The following is an 18,364-nucleotide window of genomic DNA, read 5'->3' as shown; positions in this document are numbered from 1 at the left end:
CTCTCAAAAAACCCTTACTTTTAGGAGATATCTTTAAAACACTAATACATTAGATCTAGTATTAGAAGGGAAGTTTTTTTCCCCTCTTCGTCTGAATTAGCTAATTTAACAATAATCCATGGACACATAAAAAAAAAAAACATAACACATATTCAATCAGTTATAATGGGGCAAGGTCCCAGGAATATTGCAGAAAGTCCCCCTATCCTAGGCTCCCATCCAGCGTCTATTTACAACAGCATCTGGTGTCCAGCGCCACTCTGTTCTAGACTGCTGCCGCCTACTTATAATAGCCTTTGTCCTAGCAATGCATGTCTACTCATCCCAGACATGCAACTGGCTACTTACGACAATTTACTTTGCAATTCATTCCCCAATTATGACCCAGTCCCTCCCGCCAGGATCCTGCGTACTCACTCACTCACATTTCATACACACTCGGGCAGTAGATACTTTATGACAGATACATGGGTAATTGGCTCTGGGCGAGAATTATTAAATGTCTCTTCTCTGGTAGGTCACGTGTAAGTCGTCTAGACCAGTAAGACAAAACAAAAGGGATACATGGGTACTTTTGACAAGGTACAAGTATGTCCTACCGTACGCTTGGAGTTGATGAAATCCCGTCTGCGTCTGTCTTTGTTCAATCCGTCTGGTCTGTGTATTGCGACTTGAACATGAGGCCTATAGCCCAGGCCCCACAAAATTGGGCGACATCTGTGGTGGCTTATATCAGTGTTCTTGTAGCTATCTTACTCCCGGCCAAATCCGTATACAGAATGTATATACCGAAGCATAGAGAAGTAAATCAGACAGAGCCATTGTCGGTTTCATATGCTTCTGCGTTCTCAGTGTGCTTTCCTCTGAGCTTTATTTCAAATCATTCAAGTTTAGATCACCTTTGTCATAAGTTCCCACCCTCACTAGTAGGATGTTCTAGCATATAGGGAGTGAGCAAATAGCATGGGGGATGTGCCTTGTCCTCATGTCTCTCAACTTCCTGAACTTTTTCGCAGGCCTCTCTTTGTTCAAAGTCTTCACACGATGGGAAGGGTGATATGAGAGAGAGCAGATGGGGGGAGAGCAGATGGGGGAGGAGTGGACAAGTAACAGAAATGGGGAGTCTTCATCCTAAATGGGCATTTTACATATACAGTATATAAAATGTATCAAATCTATCACAATGTGTAAGGCAATTTTATGTTTTCTGCAGATTAACATGGTGTCTGTGGCTCTTGAATTTAAGGGATTAAAGGGGTACTCCGTTGGAAAACAATTTTTTTTTTCAAATCAACTGGTGCCAGAGAGTTAAACAGATTTGTAAATTACTTCTGTTTAAAAATCTAAATCCTTCCAGTACTTATCAGCTGCTGTATGCTCCACAGGTAGTTTTTTTCTTTTTTTATTTCTTTTCAATCTCACCACAGTGCTCTCTGCTGAAACCTCTGTCCGTGTCAGGAACTGTCCAGAGCATAAGCAAATCCCCATAGCAAACCTATCCTGCTCTGGAAAGTTTCTGAAATGGACAGAGGTGTCAGCAGAGAGCACTGTGATGAGACAAAAATGAAATTCAAAAAGAAAAGAAGTTCCTCTGTAGTATACAGCAGCTGATAAGTACAGGAAAGATTATGATTTTTAAATAGCAGTAATATATAAATCTGTTTAAAGGGGTATTCCAGTATTTTTTTTTACTTGACTATGCTACAGGGGCTGTAAAGTTAGTGTAGTTCATAATATAGTGTCTGTACCTGTGTGTGACGGTTTTCTCACAATGCGGCCGAGACCTGACTCACTAGTCAGCTGATGACAGGGAGCCTGTCTGCTTCAATGGGTGGTGGGAGAGAGATCAATCTGCAACAGCTGTAGGCACCCTGATTGAAAACTACAGGTGTTTTGAATGGATGCAGTTCATTTATGTATCAATGGGTGGGGTAGCTGATGTGTGGGAGGGAGGAAAATGGAATTATGGGATTTGTAGGGAAAAAAGAAAATTAAAACAGAAAATACCAGTTCACAAAAAGCTAGCCACAGTATTATGGTAATCTCACAGCATAGCTATTTAGCCCCAAGACAAGTGCAGATCCTTCCTAAGCATGTCCATCACTGTCTGCCAGGTACGTACTAAAATCACCTTATGGTGGATAACCCCTTTAACTTTCTGGCACCAGTTGATAAAAAAAAAAAAAAAACTCATGCCCTTGTCCCCTGATTTCAGGAATCCATAGTTTGTAGCTCCTTACTGGAAGCAATGTTATTCTGTGTGTGTTGCCTACTACTCCACCTGTCTTGCTTATGAAGCTAAGCAGCTATAAGCCTTCCTAGTCTGTGTATGGGAGACTATCTTGTAACCAGGTTGTTTAACATAGAGGTCGAGAGTCCCCTCAAAATGATTTCCTTTGGATTACCTTAGACCTGGGCTACTGTCTTCAAATTTATCTGGAAAGAAATGCTTCCTTTAGGCCTGTTATTTTTATTTTCCAAACCCAAGAGATTTATCAAAACCTGTGTAGAGGAAAACTTCACATGGAACACATACAAAGCAGCGGAAAATACACTGCATATTCTCCTATCAGCACACACACAGGGCTGTGTGCGCAGTGAGGTTTGGAAGCTGGCATGCGGGCCACAGTTACCTTGGTGCACTGGCCCTGCCTCCACACCTCACTGAGCATAGACAGGACTGCCGTGGGTAGCCCTGTGTGTGTGTGTGGATAGGAGAATACGCAGTATATTTCCAACTGTGCAGCAAATTTTGAAATACACGAGCCACACCAGAGAGGCAGCAGGAGATCAGGGAGGTAACCAAGTAGCTCAGAAGCTGGTGTAGGAAGGAGGGGTTTGGGTTCATGGAGAACTGGGCTGACTTTGCTGTCGGTTAGCGGCTCTACCGTAGGGACGGGCTGCACCTCAATGGGGAGGGTGCAGCTGTGCTTGGGGAGAAGATGGCTAGAAGGGTGGAGGAGTGTTTAAACTAGGGACTAGGGGGGAGGGAACCTACAACATAGAGGGGGAAGATAGTGTAGATAGAGAGGGGGGACAAAGTAATATACCTGGGGGGGGGAGTGGTGGGAGGGGTTCAAATAATTAATAGGGATAGGCTTCATAGGAAGAAAAAACATACACCATTGAATTGCATGATGACTAATGCCAGAAGTCTGACCAATAAAACTGACGAACTGGAGTGGTTGATGTCTGAGGAGAATTATGACATAGTTGGTATTACAGAGACTTGGTTGGACGATAGCTGTGACTGGGCGGTCTACATACAGAGTTAGTCTATTCAAGAAGGATCGGACAAAATGGAAAGGGGGAGGAGTTTGTATGTGAAATCGAGTCTGAAGGCCACACTACGGGAGGATGTAGGGGAGGGAAACTATAATGTCGAGTCATTATGGGTAGAAATATATGGAGATAAAAATAAAAAAAATCCTGATAGGGGTTTGCTATAAGCCACCAAACATAATGGAAGAGGCAGAAGATTAATTACTGAGGCAAATAAACAAGGCAGCAAATCAAAATGACGTGATAATAATGGGGGACTTTAACTATCCTGATATAAATTGGGAGACTGAGACCTGTGAATCTCATAAAGGAAACAGGTTTCTGACTATAGCTAAAGACAATTATCTGTCCCAAATAGTGCAGGGCCCGACCAGATGGGGCACCCTACTAGACTTAATATTAACCAGCAGACCTGATAGAGTAACTAATGTGCAAGTAGAAGGATACCTAGGAAATAGTGACCATAATATAATACATTATAACTTGTTCTTCAATAAGGGAATCTCTCGAGGGGCCACAAAAACAATGAACTTTAGGAAGGAAAAGTTTGATCAACTCTGAGAAGAACTTATTAAAAACAAGAATACTGACACTAAATGGGAGACTTAAAAATATCTTAAATTTTCACTGCAAGATGTATATACCTTATGGGAATAAAAGGGTCAGAAATAAAAGAAAACCAATATGGATTAACAAAAATGTTAAGGGGGCAATAAATGACAAAAAATTAAGCATTTAAACTATTAAAACAGGACGGCAGTGAAGAAGAATTAAAAAGCTATAGAGAAAAAAGTAAAATATGGAAAAAACAGACTCATTGCCAAAGAGAGTAAAACTAACCCCAAAATGTTCTTTAACTATATAAATAGCAAAAAGATCAAAAATGAAAGTGTGGGCCCTTTAAAAAATGACGAGGAAGAAATTATAAACGGGGATCAGGAAAAAGCAAATATGTTACACAAATTCTTCTCCACTGTCTTCACCGAGGAAAATGAAATGCCAGGTGAAATACAGCGAGATAAGGTAAACTCTCCAGTAAAGATCACCTGTCTAACCCAGGAAGAAGTACAGTGCCGCCTACAAAAAATCAAAATAGACAAATCACCAGGTCCAGATGGCATTCACCCCCATGTTCTAAAGGAATTAAGTAATATGATAGACAGACCCCTATTTTTTATATTCAGGGACTCTATAGTAACATGGACCCCCCCCCCCCCCCCAGGACTGGCACATGGCAAATGTGGTACCAATATTTAAAAAGGGATCAAAAGGTGACCCTGGGAATTTTAGACCTGTTAGTTTGACCTCCGTTGTATGTAAATTGCTTGAGGGTTTTCTAAGGGATGCAATTCTGGAGTATCTTGATAAAAATAAATGTATGACCCCATATCAGCATGGCTTTATGAGGGATCGGTCCTGTCAGACTAACCTGATCAGCTTTTATGAGGAGGTGAGCTTCAGACTGGACCAGGGTGAATCACTGGATGTCGTATATCTGGATTTTTCCAAAGCATTTGATACAGTTCCACATAAAAGGTTGGTGCATAAAATGAGAAGGATGGGGCTGGGGGAGAATGTGTGTAAGTGGGTAAGTAACTGGCTCAGTGATAGGAAACAGAGGGTGGTTATTAATGGTACTTATTCTGATTGGGTGACTGTTACTAGTGGGGTACCACAGGGGTCCGTCTTGTGTACTGTTCTATTTAAAGGGGTATTCCAGGCAAAAACTTTTTTTTATATATCAACTGGCTCCAAAAGTTAAACAGATTTGTAAATTACAATGATGACGTCACGTCCCGGGAGCTGTGCATGATGGGAGAATATCCCCATAGGAGCTGGACAGCTCCCGGGACGTGAGTCATCAGAAAGCAGTTAGACAGAAAACAGCAACTCAACTTCAGAAGCTAATAACTATTGGAAGGATTAAGATTTTTTAATAGAAGTAATTTACAAATCTGTTTAACTTTCCAGAGCCAGTTGATATATATAAAAAAAAGTTTTGGCCTGGAATACCCCTTTAATGTATTCATTAATGACCTTAGAGAGGGGTTGAATAGTAAAGTAGCAATCTTTGCAGATGATACTAAACTCTGTAAAGCGGTAAACACTATAGAGGACAGTGCACTCTTACAAATGGATCTGGATAGGTTGGAGGTTTGGGCTGGGAAGTGGTAGATGAGGTTCAACACTTATAAATGTAAGGTAATGCACATGGGGAAGAAAAATATGGGCTGGGATTATGTATTAAATGGGAGAACACTTGGGACAACTGACATGGAAAAGGATTTAGAAGTCTTAGTTAATAGTAAATTTAGCTGTAGTGACCAGTGTCTGGCAGCTGCTGCCAAGGCAAATAAAATCATGGGGTGCATCAATAGGGGTATAGATGCCCACGACAAGGAAATAATTCTACCGCTGTACAAATCACTAGTCAGACCACACATAGAATACTGTGTACAGTACTGGGCACCAGTGTAGAGGGTTCAAAGATGGGTAACCAGAGTAATACCGGGAATGGGAGGACTACAGTACCCAGAAAAATTATCAGAATTAGGGTTATTTAGTTTAGAAAAAAGAAGGCTTAAGGGAGACCTAATAACTATGTATAAATATATCAGGGGGCAGTACAGAGATCTCTCCCATGATCTATTTATACCCAGGACTGTATCTATAACAAGGGGGCATCCTCTACATTTAGAGGAAAGAAAGTTTCTACACCAGCACAGACATGACGGGACGGGGGGGGGGGGGGGGGGTTCTTTACTGTAAGAGCAGTGAGATTGTGGAATTCTCTTGTTACGCCGAGCGCTCCGGGTCCCCGTTCCTCCCCGGAGCGCCCGCCTCATCTTCGTTGTTGCAGCGCCCCGGTCAGATCCACTGACCGGGTGCGCTGCGGTCCCGCCTTCAGCCGGGATGCGATTCGCGATGCGGATAGCGCCCGCTCGCGATGCGCACCCCGGCCCCCGTACCTGACTCGCTCTCCCTCGGTCCTGTCCCGGCGCGCGCGGCCCCGCTCCCTAGGGCGCGCGCGCGCCGGGTCTCTGCGATTTAAAGGGCCAGTGCACCAATGATGGTGCCTGGCCCAATCTTCCCAATTAGCTTAATTGGTATCACCTGTGCACTTCCCTATATTACCTCACTTCCCTTGCACTCCCTTGCCGGATCTTGTTGCACTTGTGCCTAGTGAAAGCGTTCCCTTGTCTGTTCCTAGTCCGTGTTCCTGACCTCCTGCCGTTGCCCCTGACTACGATCCTTGCCGCCTGCCCCCGACCTTCTGCTACGTCCGACCTTGCTTCTGCCTACTCCCTTGTACCGCGCCTATCTTCAGCATCTTCAGCAGCCAGAGAGGTGAGCCGTTGCTAGTGGATACGACCTGGTCACTACCGCCGCAGCAAGACCATCCCGCTTTGCGGCGGGCTCTGGTGAAAACCTGTAGTGGCTTAGAACCGGTCCACTAGCGCGGTCCTCGCCATCCCTCTCTGGCACAGAGGATCCACTACCTGCCAGCCGGCATCGTGACAGTAGATCCGGCCATGGATCCCGCTGAAGTTCCTCTGCCAGTTGTCGCTAACCTCCCTACGCTGGTCGCCCAGCAAGCTCGTCAGATCGCCCAGCAGTCGCAACAGAAAGCGCAACGAGATCAACAGCTGGCATACTTGACCTCCGAGGCACTGCGTATTCAGTCACAGATACAGCAGCTGCAGCCGCAGATACAGCAACAGCTCCAGCTGCAACTACCATCTCCTCCGCCGGCTCCTGCAACTCCTCCGCAGCAACCGGTCCTTCCTAACCCCTGCTTGTCCCTGCCGGACAAATTTGGCGTAAAGATCGCCCAACGAGATCAACAGCTGGCATACTTGATCTCCGAGACACAGCGTCTTCAGTCACAGTTACAGCAGCTGCTGCCGCAGATACAGCAACTTCAGTCACAGCAGCTGCTGCCGCAGATACAGCAACTTCAGTCACAGCTACAGCTGCAACAACCATCTCCTCCGCCGGCTCCTGCAACTCCTCCGCAGCAACCAGCCGTTCTTAACCCCTGCTTGTCCCTGCCGGACAAGTTTGATGGGGACCGCAATGATTCTGCCACAGCCACAGTCCAGTCCTTCTTCGCTGAGGTCCGTGGTGTCTTCGAGGAGCCTGCCCGAGCTTCTTCTGCCGAGATTGCCCTGCTGAACCTGGAACAGGGTGTTTCTTCCGTTGGCGAGTACGCCATTCAGTTCCGTGCTCTTGCTTACGAGTTGTCCTGGAATAGTGAGGTTCTCTGCGCGACCTTTAAAAAAGGCCTATCCAGCAACATTAAAGATGTTCTGGCCGCACGAGAGACTCCTGCTGACCTACATGAACTCATTCATCTTGCCACTCGCATTGACATGCGTTCTTCCGGATGGCGTCTGGAGCTCCGCCTGGATATGGACTTTGTTCGCACGAAGCGTTTTTTCTCCCCGGCTCCTCTCTCCTCTGGTCCTCTGCAATCCGTTCCTGTGCTTCCCGCCGCGGAGGCTATGCAAGTTGACCGGTCTCGCTTGACACCTCTAGAGAGGACACGACGCCGCATGGAGAATCTTTGCCTGTACTATGCCGGTACCGAACACTTCCTGAAGGATTGTCCTATCCGTCCTCCCTGCCTGGAAAGACGTACGCTGACTCCGCACAAAGGTGACACAGTTCTTGATGTCAACTCTGCTTCTCCACGCCTTACTGTGCCTGTGCGGATATCTGCCTCTACCTTCTCCTTCTCTACTATGCTCTTCTTGGACTCCGGATCTGCAGGAAAATTTTTTTTGGCCTCTCTCATCAACAGGTTCTACGTTCCTGTGACCAGTCTCGCCAGACCCCTCTACATCTATTGTTTTTACAATAAAAGATTGGACTGTCTCGTACGTTTCCACACAGAACCCCTCCTAATTTGCATCGGACCTCATCACGGAAAAATTGAGTTTGTTTTCCTCAGGTTCTTTGGCCCCAAGAAGAGGGGGAGACCCAAGGGGGGGGGTACTGTTACGCCGAGCGCTCCGGGTCCCCGTTCCTCCCCGGAGCGCCCGCCTCATCTTCGTTGTTGCAGCGCCCCGGTCAGATCCACTGACCGGGTGCGCTGCGGTCCCGCCTTCAGCCGGGATGCGATTCGCGATGCGGATAGCGCCCGCTCGCGATGCGCACCCCGGCCCCCGTACCTGACTCGCTCTCCCTCGGTCCTGTCCCGGCGCGCGCGGCCCCGCTCCCTAGGGCGCGCGCGCGCCGGGTCTCTGCGATTTAAAGGGCCAGTGCACCAATGATGGTGCCTGGCCCAATCTTCCCAATTAGCTTAATTGGTATCACCTGTGCACTTCCCTATATTACCTCACTTCCCTTGCACTCCCTTGCCGGATCTTGTTGCACTTGTGCCTAGTGAAAGCGTTCCCTTGTCTGTTCCTAGTCCGTGTTCCTGACCTCCTGCCGTTGCCCCTGACTACGATCCTTGCCGCCTGCCCCCGACCTTCTGCTACGTCCGACCTTGCTTCTGCCTACTCCCTTGTACCGCGCCTATCTTCAGCATCTTCAGCAGCCAGAGAGGTGAGCCGTTGCTAGTGGATACGACCTGGTCACTACCGCCGCAGCAAGACCATCCCGCTTTGCGGCGGGCTCTGGTGAAAACCTGTAGTGGCTTAGAACCGGTCCACTAGCGCGGTCCTCGCCATCCCTCTCTGGCACAGAGGATCCACTACCTGCCAGCCGGCATCGTGACATCTCTGCTTGAGGAGGTGGTCATGGGGAACTCTGTGAAAGAGTTCAAAAGGGGCCTGGATGCATTTTTGGAGAGTAATAACATTACAGGTTATGGATTTTAGATTTATAGGGATAGCACGTTGATCCAGGGATTTATTCTGACTGCCATATTGGAGTCGGGAAGGAATTTTTACCTCTATTATGAGGTTTTTTTTTTGCCTTCCTCTGGATCAACTCAGTAGGGACTCATTAGGGATATAAGTTGAACTTGATAGACTTTGGTCTTTTTTCAACCTTATGAACTATGTTACTGCAAATGGGGGGGTGTTTGATTCTACACTAAATTGCTAACTTTTTAGGTTTTTTTCTTCTTCTTGCCTTCTGAGATCCAAGATGTTTTCATTTTCCATTAACAGAACCTCATAGAGGTTTATATCCTTGAAAACAAGTTGTATTTTTATAAAGGCAGAATATTGTTTGTTGCAAAACAAAAAAAAATATTTGTGGGGTTGAACTGTAAAAAATAAATAAATAAAAAATAAAATAAAATAAAAAACACTGAGCAATTTTATGGGGATTTTCGTGTTAGTTGTGGTAAAAATGACATGTTGGGTAAGTGGATAAGTATGATTCCAGTGATACTCAAGCTATACAGTTCTTGTTATGTTTTGCTACTTCCAAAACAATTTAAAAAACAATGTAGCTGTGTGAGGTCTAATCTTTTTTAGGTCACAAATAGAGAAACAGAACATAGCTCACATCCACAACTTGTACTGTGATCTACTTGCTTCTCAGCATACAGTGCCTTTCAGAAGTATTCACCCCTCTTGATTTTTTACATATTTTGGTACATTACAGCCTTAAGTTCAATGTATTGTTAATCTGAATTTTATGTAATGGATCAGAACACAATAGTCTAAGTTAGTGAAGTGAAATGGTGAAATGAGAAAAATATATAAATAAAACTATTGTTTACACATAGAAAACAGAAAATTGGCGTGTGCATATGTATTCACTCCCTTTGTTAGGAAGCCCATAAAAAGCTCTGGTACAACCAATTACCCTCAGAAGTCACATAATTAGTGAAATGATGTCCATCTGTGTGCAATCTAAGTGTCACATGATCTGCCATTACATATACACACACCTTTTTGAAAGGACCCATGTCATGACCACTGCGGGGAGAGGGAGAGTAAGCCCTAAACTGACCCAAAAAACACACTTCCAACCTACTTGCCCCTCCATCTTAAGCGATGGATCGACAACTTGCAGTGGTAAAAACAAAAATTATGCATATTCGGTCACAGGCCAGAACAGAAGCGGAAAAACTACTAGACAACCAGATATACCAGACAGAATACAAATACTAACAGGGCAGAATATAAACAGGCAAAACTGATCAGAAACATAGAACACTGTTTACTTACAGATACAAGTCAAAGGACAAAGATCAGATGAACCAAACAGTATAGAAATGTAGAACACTCTTCTCACTGAACACAGATAACTAACAAACAGATTAGGTCCAGAACACAAGACTGGGAAATGGATGAGTCAGCATAGACTCCAGGAACAGACAGGAATAAAACCTCAATCCCCCAGAAAGCCTCCAGAAAACACGGGAATGTCTTGATACTAGAACTCAATCTCCAGACCACCATGGAGCATGGAGGTATCTTGTACTAAAACTCAATTCCCAAAAAAGGTCACAGGGTTGTCTTGTTACAAAAACCTCAAAAAACGGATACAAGAAGACCCGCAGTGTGAACTTAGCAACATAGCAGAATGGAAATACAATCCTAAAAACCGTTTTATGTAACACAGACTAAAATCTACAATAAACAAGACTACATAACCATGGCTAAAACTCAGATAAAATATCACAAGATAATTAGTAAAGTTAATACTCAAGCAGACATAGAAGTATAATGCACAGACATCATAGCAGCATTATTGCACAAGCAGACAAAATGTATTGCACTAAATAACCAGCAACTAGAATACAGACTGAGCGTGAGTTATATAGGCACACCCGCCTTGCAATTGAATGAAAAGCTTAACTCTTCCATGTCTGAAAAGGAAAGCACATAAACAGATAATGCATGAAAAACAAGGTCTGAACAGGGCCTAAAACGGAAAAATGCAAAGACAAATAAACAGATATTACACCCCAGAGGCTGCAACACCTAAGCAAGAGGCATCAGTAATCTAACACTGCCATGAAGACCAAGGAACTGTCCAAACAAGTAAGGGAGACTGTTCTTGAGAAGGACAAGTCAGGGTTAGGTTATAAAAAAAATATCCAAATCTTTGATGATCCCCAGGAGCACCATCAAATCTATCATAACCAAATGGAAAGAACATGGCACAACAGCAAACCTGCCAAGAGACGGCCGCCCACCAAAACTCACGGACCGGGCAAGGAGTGCATTAATCTGAGAGGTAGCACAGAGACCTAAGGTAACCCTGGAGGAGCTGCAGAGTTCCACAGCAGAGACTGGAGTATCTGTACATAGGACGACAATAAGCCGTATGCTCCAAAGAGCTGGGCCTTATGAGTGGCCAGAAGAAAGCCATTACTTTCAGCTAAAAACAAAAAGGTACGTTGTCAGTTTGCGAAAAGACATGTGGGAGACTGCCAAAATGTATGGAGGAAGGTGCTCTGGTCTGATGAGACTAAAATTAAACTTTCCGCCATCAAAGAAAACGCTATGTCTGGCACAAATCCAACACGTCACATCACCCAAAGAACACCATCCATCACCATTTTTTAGCAGCTGGGACTGGGAAACTGGTCAGAGTTGAGGGAAAGATGGATGGTGCTAAATACAGGGATATTCTTGAGCAAAACCTGCATGATATGAGGCTAGGACAGAGGTTCACCTTCTAGCAGGACAATGGGGGAGATTTATCAAAACCTGTCCAGAGGAAAAGTTGCCCATAGCAACCAATCAGAGCGCTTCTTTCATTTTTAACAAGGGCTCTGCAAAATGAAAGAAGCAATCTAATTGGTTACTATGGGCAACTTTTCCTTTGCACAGGTTGTGATAAATCTCCCCCAATGACCCCAAACACACTGCTAAAGCAACACTTGAGTGGTTTAAGGGGAAACATGCAAATGTGTTGGAATGGCCTAGTCAAAGCCCAGATCTTAGTCCAATCGAAAATCCGTTGTCAGACTTAAAGATTGTTGTTCACAAGTACAAACCATCCAACTTGAAGGAGCTGGAGCAGTTTTGCAAGGAGGAATGGGCAAAAATCCGAGTGGTAAGATGTGGCAAGCTCATAGAGACTTATCCAAAGCAACTTGGAGCTGTGATTGCTACAAAAGGTGGCTCTACAAAGTAATGACTTTAGGGGGATGAATAGATATGCACATTGACTTTTTCTGTTATTTTTGTCCTATTTGTTGTTTGCTTCACAATAAATAAAATAAAAAAAAACATCTTCAAAATCCTTAAACAATTCATGTCAGGTTGTAAGGCACCAATACTTTTACAAGGCACTGTAATTTTAAAAACTAAGTTGTTCATGCACCATTTGATCAAAATGTGTAAGCCTTATCAAATGGCCTTGATGTGGCAAGTGGGCTTGCACGTTTTGATCAAAAGGTACACGAACAACCTGTTTTTGAAATTTTGCTGAGTAGCAAGTAGATCATAGTGCTAGTTGTGAATATGCAGCTATGTTTCTGTTTCTCTATTTGTGAGTTTTAATCTTTTTTAGGAGTTGTAGTTTTTATGGGTACAAATTTTAAGATACATGGGATTTTTGATTATTCCTCTAGATAAAAAAAAATGTTTCTTAGATATGGAAATAAGCCAATATCTAATTTAATGTCTTACTGTTAAGCTAGTTATGATCTCATATACCGGAATATTTAACTTTGCATTTCTTTTACAGAACCCCGATGCTTGGAATTTCATTTGGAGCTTCATTCTTCGTTTTATCTTTCATTCTTTTTGTATGTTTTGCTGGACAGCTGGTAGGTTGTTCCTTTACTACATCAAAAGTAATTTTTTAATTCTGCTAATTCCATAATCATGGCAATGCAAAAATAAAGAGCTTAAGAGCTTAAAAAAGGGAGTTCAAAAAAATTGCTTCCCAGTGCTAATATGTTTCCTGTTTTTGATTTAAGTGCTCTTGGTGCAAAGTTGGAAACAAAGTTTGTGCCCTATAAAGGCTTTTTTCCGAACATATTAGCAAAAACCTTTCTGGTCACGTTTGAAATCTGGCAAGCGATGAGAAAGATACAAATTTTTCTCTTTTTTTTTCGGGGGGGGGGGGGGGGGGGGTAGGCAACCATCCTGATTTCTGTTTTTTAAAAAGCGATTTAAAGCGCTAATTAGTCTGCCTGTTTTGTAAATGTGAACCAATCTGTTTACTTTAAAGTTCATCAGATAATTTTTTTGTGGAAATGTTAACAAAAAAAGCAAACACACAGGGCTAAAAATGTTTAGCAAAAAAATCAGTCAGCTCAGTAAGGAAAAAGGGTGGCAGCAGGTGGTCAGTAGAATCACATTCACAATGCTTGGGTAGGTTTAGAGTAAAAAATTATATAGCATTTGTTCACATAGATAAATTCAATATAGGTGAAAAAGTATAAAGATAACCACTGAAATGGTCAATATTGCAATATGCCAATACCCCAGGAATAAAAGGGATTCAAAGTAGAACATTGCAAAAAAAAGCTTAAGAATAGCACTAGAGATGAGCAAATTTTTCGAAAATTTCGATTTGGCTTATTTGCCTAATTTTCCGAAAAAAAATTATTTCGATCTGAATTAATTTGCAGTGAATTGCTATTAAAAATGGCTATTTCCGGGCTACAGAGAGCCTCAATAGGGGTGTAGAACACTTTGCCTTGCCATAACACGCATAAGGAGTGTGCTGGGTTAGTGAACCAATACTGTTATTCAGTATTACATGCAGATTACAGGCATCACTATTAGAATCACTGCCACAGAGCGTCTGCATGTGGCGTCACAATTGAAGAGATTGAAGAGATTTTTTTTAATGACATTTCTATATAATTTAATTTTTTTATTTTTTTTTATTTCTTTTTTGATGACCCATTCGGGTGAGCATCGAGCTGGTGGTCCACCTTGAGGCGAGCTACCACCTGTTCCAGCCCCTGCCTCTCAGCGCCCTCTCACCAACCCCCCCCCCCCCCCCCCCCGACTGTGAAACTGTGAATGATTAATTTAATCAGTTATGGTTCATTTTTATCGCTCCAACCTGTTTCATTGGATTCTTGTGGTAATTCCAGAGGTAATATATGACGACGACCATAGGACCTCACAATTGAAAAGATTGCATAGATTTTTTTAATTTAATTAGATTTTGAACAGATTCACAAGTTTAATGTGCCAGCAGCATGAGGAGATCACATGGCGGCACAATGACAGAGCCTGGTAATTGGAATGAGCTAATTTTTAATCCTTTTTTGAGGACCCATTGGAGGGCAAGTCTGGCGCTGCAGTCATTCTAGCTCCAATAGTGTATAATTGCTGCAGTGTATAAGTTGCTGCAGTGAAAAAGCTTGTAGTTTCATCTTAAAATCAAGCTGGTGGTCTGCGTTGCAAGCTACCACCTGTCCCAACACCCGGCCTCTCAGTGTGCCCCCCCATTCTCATGGTTGTGTGTCCCGGGTGCCCAAGTTGTTTACATTGAACTAATACTGTAGGACAACCAAAGAAATATAACTAGGGGATCACATGGCGGCACAATGACAGAGCCCAGAGGTGGCATCAGCATGACGAGACCATATGGTGGCAGAATGACACAGCCTGGAGGTGGCATCAGCATGAGGAGATCATATAGTGGCAGAATGACACAGCCTGGAGGTGGCAACAGCATGAAGAGACCATATAGGGGCAGAATGACACAGCTTGGAGGTGGCATCAGCATGAGGAGAACATATGGTGGCAGAATGGCACAGCCTGGTGGTGGCAACAGCATGAGAAGAACATATGGTGGCAGAATTGCACAGCCTGGAGGTGGCATCAGCATGAGGAGAACATATGATGACAGAATTGCACAGCATGGAGGTGGCGGCAGCATGAGGAAATGGTCGCAGAATGACACAGCCTGGAGGTTGCATCAGCATGAGGAGAACATATAGTGGCAGAATGACACAGCCTGGAGGTGGCGGCAGCAAGAGGATATGGTGGCAGAATGATACAGCCTGGAGGTTACATCAGCACGAGGAGAACATATGGTGGCAGAATGACACAGCCTGAAGATGGTGGCAGCATGAGGAGACCTGGTCCTGCTCCTCCTCTCCTGTCAGATGACTATAAAAACCACCCATTTTGCTACACATTGCCTGTGCTCTACTGTCCCCTCCTCCTCTTCCAATTCAGCCCCTACAGGGCTCATGTGACCATGAGATGTAGGCGCCATGTCTCCTGTGTCCTGACCAGCCATCATTTCCACCATCTGTTGTAGGAAAGGAAGCAGTGGAATGACATTGTTCATCCCGTAATCCTGGCGGCCAACTAACATTGTGGCTTTCTCAAAGGGCCTGAGCAAATGGCAGGTGTCACGTATGAGCTGCCACTGGTTGACATTGAGTAGTGGCTATCCGCTTGGATCATCAAGAAATCGTTGATGGCCTTTCTTTGTTCGTATAGTCAGTCCAACATATGGAGGGCGGAATTCCAATGGGTTGAAACGTTGCATATCAGACTATGTTTGGGGATGCTGTTCTGATGCTGCAGCTCAAGGAGGGTGTGCTTTGCGCTGTATGAGTGTCTGAAGTGCATGCAAAGTTTCCTTGCCATTCTTAGGATACTTTGCAATTCGGTGGAAGGCTTTAGGAAATGCTTGACAACCAGATGTTCTTCCCGTTGTTGGTCACCATGGTTCCCATTTCCAGTTGTCGCGGAAAAAGACATGATTTCATTTCTTGAAGAATCACTTTCAGCAGTTCCTCCCCTGTGTGACACCGACCGCTAAGGCAAACCAGGTGAAAAACAGCGTGACACCGCTGTGCCCTGCACACATGGTATGCTGGAGGGGTTCTGAGACTTGTCCGTGCAGTGAAGGCTGAAAACATGGCGGAGGAGGTGGAGGCATGTCGCAGGACCAAGCGCGTGAGAGCGTGGAGGCAGGAGCAGAAGCAGATGTGGAGGCGTGTATTGTGTTTCAGGAGCCTGAACACTCGCAACACCCACTCCCATGCCACTCTCCACATCACTACTTGCCTGCCTAGCGGAGGAGGCGGCGGATGTCTTCTCCAATTCTTGCCTGGGCAGTAGCTGCTGACTGTCCTCTGGTAGATCATCCCCACTAAATAGTGGAGCTGAACCACAGCATACAATATTTCTGTGGAGGAGGGAACAGCAAAGGACAGGGACTGCACCCGGGCCATGCCAACTGAGTGATGTGTCTGAGGAACCTACCGACTGTTGACTTGGGGTGTCAGATGTCACTTGGGATGAAGTGGATGACCAAGTTAGCCCATCAATGACGACAGATGGGTTGCTGGTAGAAACACAACCGCTAGCTGATACCGGGAGCTCAGGCCTCTCGCTGCAACTGCTGCTGCCATGTGCCCCTAGTCTGCTGCGACCTCTGCCTGCACCTGATGAATTTAGGCCTCTTCCACTCCTCTGTGCACGTCCTGGCACTTCTCTGCCTGACATACTTATACACCAACTGGGTGCGTATATGTTGCACTTATTAGAGGAAAATACACCCCAGCATGCTTACTCCTGAATTAGGAGTTAAAAGCAGGTGTGTAGGTATTGCTGGCCTTTAACAGTTACTGGCCCTTATGAGTTTAAGAGAAAAAAAAAACATACACCAGCTGAGTGTACGTATAGGTTACACCTATGTGAGGACAATATGCCCTATTAAGGTTACACCTTAATTAGGCGTTAAAGCAGGAGTGCAGGTATTGCTGGCCTAAAACAGTAACAGGCCCTTATGAGTTTAACAGGAAAAAATATATACACCGGCTGAGTGTACATATAGGTTACACCTATGTGAGGACAATACGCCCTAGTACTGTAAAACCTCAATTAGGCGTTAAAAGCAGGTGTGCAGGTATTGCTGGCATAAAATAGTAACTGGCCCTTATAAGTTTAACAGAAAAAAACATGTACACTGGCTGAGTGTATTTATAGGTTACATCTATGTGAGGACAATATGCCCTAGTACAGTTAAACCTCAATTAGGCGTTAAAAGCAGGTGTGCAGGTATTACTGGCCTAAAACAGTAACTGGCCCTTATGAGTTTAACAGGAAAAAAACCTACACCGGCTGAGTGTATGTATAGGTTACACCTATGTGAGGACATAGTACGGTTAATACCTATCCATACCTATCATTCATTCCCACACACACAATCATTACATCTCTTTATTATTGAATACCCATTCTCATTTTTCTCTCCATATGTTTCATTACATTCATCTGTTCATTCTCACCATTCATAATGTTTTCATCATATTTTTCCAGTACTTTTGCCATTATGAGCGCATGGCATGTGACACCGCTCTCAGCGCCCACTGCGCCGCTCTACCTATTTAATCCCTGCAGCGCTGTATGCAGTGCGAGACACGTCTCCATGACGATGCACCTCCGCTCCCTGACATGCCTGCTACTAGCCTAGCGATGTGTTCTGGAGATGACTACTTCCTCCTACTCTCCGGATATACTACGGAGGTTCCCGTCTCCCGTTCATGTTATGATAGTTTTTGATTACACTTTATTGCTTTGTAATTTCTGCATGTTACTACTTATTGTGCCATCTGATCATGAACCTATATGATTTTATTTATGTGAATGTTTATTATTTGTTTTTTTTCAATCAATCTACTGTATTGTACCCTGGCCCCTCCCTATTACTTTGGGCACCAAATTTGAGTGTACATAAACCCTGTATGTCCTGTATAGCAGTATCACTGATCTGAAGAAGGGGGCGCTGTCCCCTGAAATGTGTTATCATGTTTGCTACTGCTTTATTCTCAAAAAATTGATCCAGCTTTGGTTTACACAACTGGTCTGATCATTTATATCCATACTGGATACCAGCAGCACCATCTCCAAAGGGTTTTTTGCATCCACTCCTCTACATGATTTCTTCCAGGATTGGCAAGTCTTCTCCTGTACCCTGGGCTTAACATCTGTTTCCAACATTGTAACCCCGGTTGGTGGGTTGATACGCAAGTTTTTTACTCGCTCAAGGTGGGCACCCACTACCTACGGCAACCTGTGCCCACCTTTGTTTCTTTTTTTTCTGTTCCCATTTATTTGTGGTAATACACTAGGTGCCCCTTCGCCGGTCTCCATTTCTTTCTACATAAAACAAATTGGCACTATGGCATACCAAAAACAGAGCATGATCTAGACGAAAGCTAAATGACTGC

At 44.3% G+C, this 18,364-nt stretch overlaps 1 protein-coding gene across 2 annotated transcripts in view; it reads left to right on the top strand.

Annotated features, from left to right (window-relative positions):
* Positions 1–18,364, top strand: part of ADCY2 (adenylate cyclase 2) — a 532,901-nt gene that overhangs the window by 413,800 nt on the left and 100,737 nt on the right. For both annotated transcript variants that reach the window (XM_056520731.1, XM_056520730.1), the window contains exon 15: positions 12,892–12,973. In XM_056520731.1, the coding sequence (XP_056376706.1) occupies positions 12,892–12,973 (82 nt within the window). The remainder of the gene's footprint in view (positions 1–12,891; positions 12,974–18,364) is intronic.

The sequence above is a fragment of the Hyla sarda genome, chromosome 5 (genome assembly GCF_029499605.1).
Source record: "Hyla sarda isolate aHylSar1 chromosome 5, aHylSar1.hap1, whole genome shotgun sequence".
NCBI lineage: Eukaryota > Metazoa > Chordata > Amphibia > Anura > Hylidae > Hyla > Hyla sarda.
The sequence above is the reverse complement of the archived record's forward strand: the minus strand, read 5'-3'. Positions and strand labels throughout refer to the sequence as shown.